This window comes from Ranitomeya imitator, chromosome 9 (genome assembly GCF_032444005.1).
Source record: "Ranitomeya imitator isolate aRanImi1 chromosome 9, aRanImi1.pri, whole genome shotgun sequence".
Classification (NCBI taxonomy): domain Eukaryota; kingdom Metazoa; phylum Chordata; class Amphibia; order Anura; family Dendrobatidae; genus Ranitomeya; species Ranitomeya imitator.
In genome coordinates, this window is record NC_091290.1 from 36,248,154 (window position 1) to 36,252,012 (window position 3,859).

The 3,859-nt window shown below is 40.4% G+C and overlaps 1 protein-coding gene across 1 annotated transcript; it reads left to right on the forward strand.

Annotated features, from left to right (window-relative positions):
- The first annotated feature begins 707 nt into the window (after positions 1–707).
- LOC138648902 (LRRN4 C-terminal-like protein) lies at positions 708–3,319 on the forward strand. Its single transcript, XM_069738877.1, has 2 exons — positions 708–879; positions 2,258–3,319. The coding sequence occupies exon 2, from the start codon at positions 2,297–2,299 to the stop codon at positions 3,236–3,238; it is 942 nt and encodes a 313-aa protein (XP_069594978.1). The 5' UTR covers positions 708–879; positions 2,258–2,296; the 3' UTR covers positions 3,239–3,319.
- Positions 3,320–3,859: the final 540 nt, after the last annotated feature.

The window sequence follows — 3,859 nt, forward strand, 5'->3', positions numbered from 1 at the left end:
AAATCAGTGATGATAATTTACATGGATTTTTAATCATTCACAGCGTGTTCATTAGTCTAGAGTCGCACAACCATATTTTCTCTAATCCGAGAGAATCGGTCTAATCACGCTCTGATCAGCGTTTGATCTTGGCAGAGGAGAAGATGGAAAAAAAAACTCTCCATCTTGTTCATCTTCTCCATTCTATCAGTCCATGAAAATTGGACTGCACTCAGATGTTTTCCGAGTGCAGTCCGATTTTTTTTTTTTTTCCACTGAGTCATTGACTCACATGTCCGAATATGATCTGATTTTCGGATGCAAATTTTTTTTTTCCCGTGACAGACTCAATCCAAGGAAAAAAATACGAAATATGCATGACCCCCATAGAAGAGTGTGATCAGATGTTTTGTCGGACTGAATATTAAAAGTAGTTTAAGTTTTACAGAGCATGTACATGGTGTTCACATTTCAGAAAATGATGATTTATAACTTAAAATAGCCTTTATAGGGAAAAAAAAATTCCTAGCAACACCCTGTATAAACAGCCTGCGGTGCACATCTGCTGCTAGGAAGCCACAGATTCCCACACTACATAAAACATGTGGAAAGAATATTTTAGTAATGCAGCTTCTCCTGCGCTCCCCCATTGATTTTCTTCTGTCTGTCTCTCCTCCCTTCATTACTCCCACATACCCAGTCAGTGATTCAGGGGTAAGCTGGATGACATCAGTCCTGTGTAGTATAAAGAGGCAGAGCGTGGGACCAAGAGACACAGAAGTAGAGAAGAATTCTAGAAGTTTGTATTTGACTATAAAGAGGAAAAAAAAGATACAAACAAACAAAAGCCACAAAGGATATAAGAAAGCGCAGTGATACATTAGATCTAAAGAGAACAAGGTAAGATCAAAATTCCGTTAAGAGTCAGTAAACTTTTTAGAATTCTGTTTGTTACTTACTTGACCACCTAATTATTTGGAACCGTTCTCGTTACTGTTGGATTATTAATACAAGTATGACTGTACCGATCACATTGGAACAACCAAAAGAACCTGGAGAGGAATCTCTCTGAAAACATACCGTTGGGGATAGCAGGCAGAAAATAATTGGATTGTTACAATCTTCATTGGGTTGTAATCAATAGGAACTTCTTTGGAAAGTAAAAGTTTCCGATAACAAAATAGAATCGTGTTCTGTTTGTATTGTTGTAAAATAAATAATATTATGAAAAAAAAAAAATGTATTTGCTCGTGGATAAACATTTATTACTTTTATTTCGTTTACTATAATGTACAATTTTTATTTATTTTCTAAATATAAGTTTTGGGAATGAGTCACATTGAAAATGTAATCTGAGGTGGTGTCAGCGTGTTATAGAGAAGGAGAGGCTGAACAGATTGGTATGAGGGTGTGGGAAAAGCTTCATTATATTAAGTCTGAGCTAGGTCGTTAAGGCGGTGGTCCTAATTGGGGGACCTCTATCTCTGCATACAGGGAAAATAGTCTATCATTGCACTGGCGGACACAGACAGGGTGCTTTGCAGTTCAATACCTCATCATAATGCACAATTTCAGGTAGAAATGGGGTCCACTTATATGTCGGGCCCCTATACTGCTACACAGGTTGCATCAATGGTAGATCCGCCCGTGTATCATTGATTAGGACCGCTGCTAACATAAAGCAAGTTACCCTGTTTAAATGACTATTCTTAAGTATTTAGTGGGCGTCCATTCTTGATTTATTGTGTTCTATTAATTTTAATAGTTATGTTCTTAGTGTAATTTCCAATAGGGGCGTAACTATAATAGCTGTAAGGGTTGCAATCGCACCAGTGCCTTTGAGCTTAGGGGGGCCCAAAAGGTCCCTTTGGCTCAAATAAAAAGACTATTCATTACTATTGGTCAATCTTCAAGGTCAAGATGATAATTGAGGGCCCTGTTGACAATTTTGCATTGGGGCCCATGAGCACCAAGTTACGCCACTGGTCTCCAACATTTATAATGGTTTGTATTTGTATCAAAACCACAAATTTGCTGGGATTGTTACCGAACAATCAGGGTAGTACCGGGACATTCAAAATACGGTAGTTGGCACTGAGAAAATAAAAAAAAGATATATTGCAGCCTCCTAGTATAGGATTATTCCACCTTGCAACAATGCTACATGTAGTTCATTCCGAAACTGGATATTTTATATTGTCATGTATAATCGGCTTTTATTTAGCATTTTATATAAATAACGCAACTAACATTTTTATTTTCTTCTTTTTTTAATCAGTCTTTGCATTTGCTTCAACGTCAGAGTTGTGCGGCCATCATGTCTCTACACGTACCTCCATTTTGCCTTCTGGTTCAGCTTTGTGTAACCATTACTTGTTTGCCCCTGGAACAAAACACATCAACCCCAGTGGTCAGTAATGACACTCGGCCATGGAATAGTGATTTAGACTTTCTTCCTCCTACTTCTTCACCACCACTTAGGATGAACAATGAAGCTTCTGTCCCTCAAGCCCTGGGCATAACACGGAGTCAGAAAGCAACGCAGGAACGCATTCTGTACATAACTGAATATGTGGACTATGAAGATGATGATAACTATGAAGATGAAGATAATGAGGTGTTCACTGAGCCCCCACATTATTCCAGTGGAGCGTGTCCATACGATCGCTGCAAACACCTCCAGATACCTTGTGAGGAGATACAGAAGAGGTCGGGAGGGAAATGCCTTTGTCCTGGGATCAGTCCAGGCTCACTTCTTCCGGACTCCCCCCGTTTGAAGCAGGTTATTCCCGGACAGGCTGCAATTGAGGTGCGCTGGTGTGCGCCTCTTTCAACGGTCCAGTCCTACAGAGTGGTGTACGGTACACCCCAAGGACCACTGGAGATGGGACCCTTGCTCAATCAGTCGCATCGCTTCTTCTCAATTACAAACCTCCTCCCAGGAACTGCTTACAGGGTGTGTGTGGTGGCCATAAATGATGCAGGAGAAAGCCAGGTAGACCCTGCAGATGGAGAAGATGAAGACCTGGACCAAGGAGATACCGTAGGACCATGTGGCACATTTCATACCTCTGCTTCACAGGGGGTTTATACGGCTATAGGAGTTGGCTTAGCAATACTTGCCGGAGTATCGGGGTCTTCTGTCCTTTTTTATTGGTTTTGGAGAAAAAAGAAAGTCAGAAGTATTAAAAGGGCAAGAGGGGATGAGACTGGGGTAACAAATATGTCTTTTAAGGCAGAGAGCATTGAAAACCTGTGAGATTTTTGTAAATCTTATATAGAATGATATGGATTACATTTGTGTAATCCATGCTATGTATATTTTATGTACAGATTTATTTATTATATTTATTCAAAATAAATATTTTTTTTTATTGAAATCTGTTACATGTAAAGAGTCAATGGACCACTGTTTTTTTTTTTTTTTTTTTTTTTTTGGGGGGGGGGGGAGGGGAATAATTACAGAATCACAATTACACAAAGTTTGCAGGACCAGAATGGGATTTCTGGCAGAATCCCACTGGGTCAGACAGTGTTGATGTCACCGGCTTTGGCAAAGAGTAATTACACTGATAACGTCAAGTCTGTACAGTATCTGAGATTAGATAAGGGACCTGTGCTTATAAGATGGTCACATGATTGCAGGTCCTTGGAGGAACTGCAGAGTAGATAAGAGACTAAAGGTACCGTCACACTCAGCAACTTTAGAACGATAATGATAGCGATCCGTGACGTTGCAGCGTCCTGGATAGCGATATCGTTGTGATTGACACGCAGCAGCGATCAGGATCCTGCTGTGAGATCGCTGGTCGGGGCTAGAAGGCCAGAACTTTATTTCGTCGCTGGATCACCTGCTGTCATCGCTGAATCGGCGTGTGTG

What these genes read in the sequence shown, in the direction of transcription:
- LOC138648902 (XM_069738877.1), top strand. Translation starts at nt 2,297, where the DNA reads ATGTCTCTACACGTACCTCCATTTTGCCTTCTGGTTCAGCTTTGTGTA.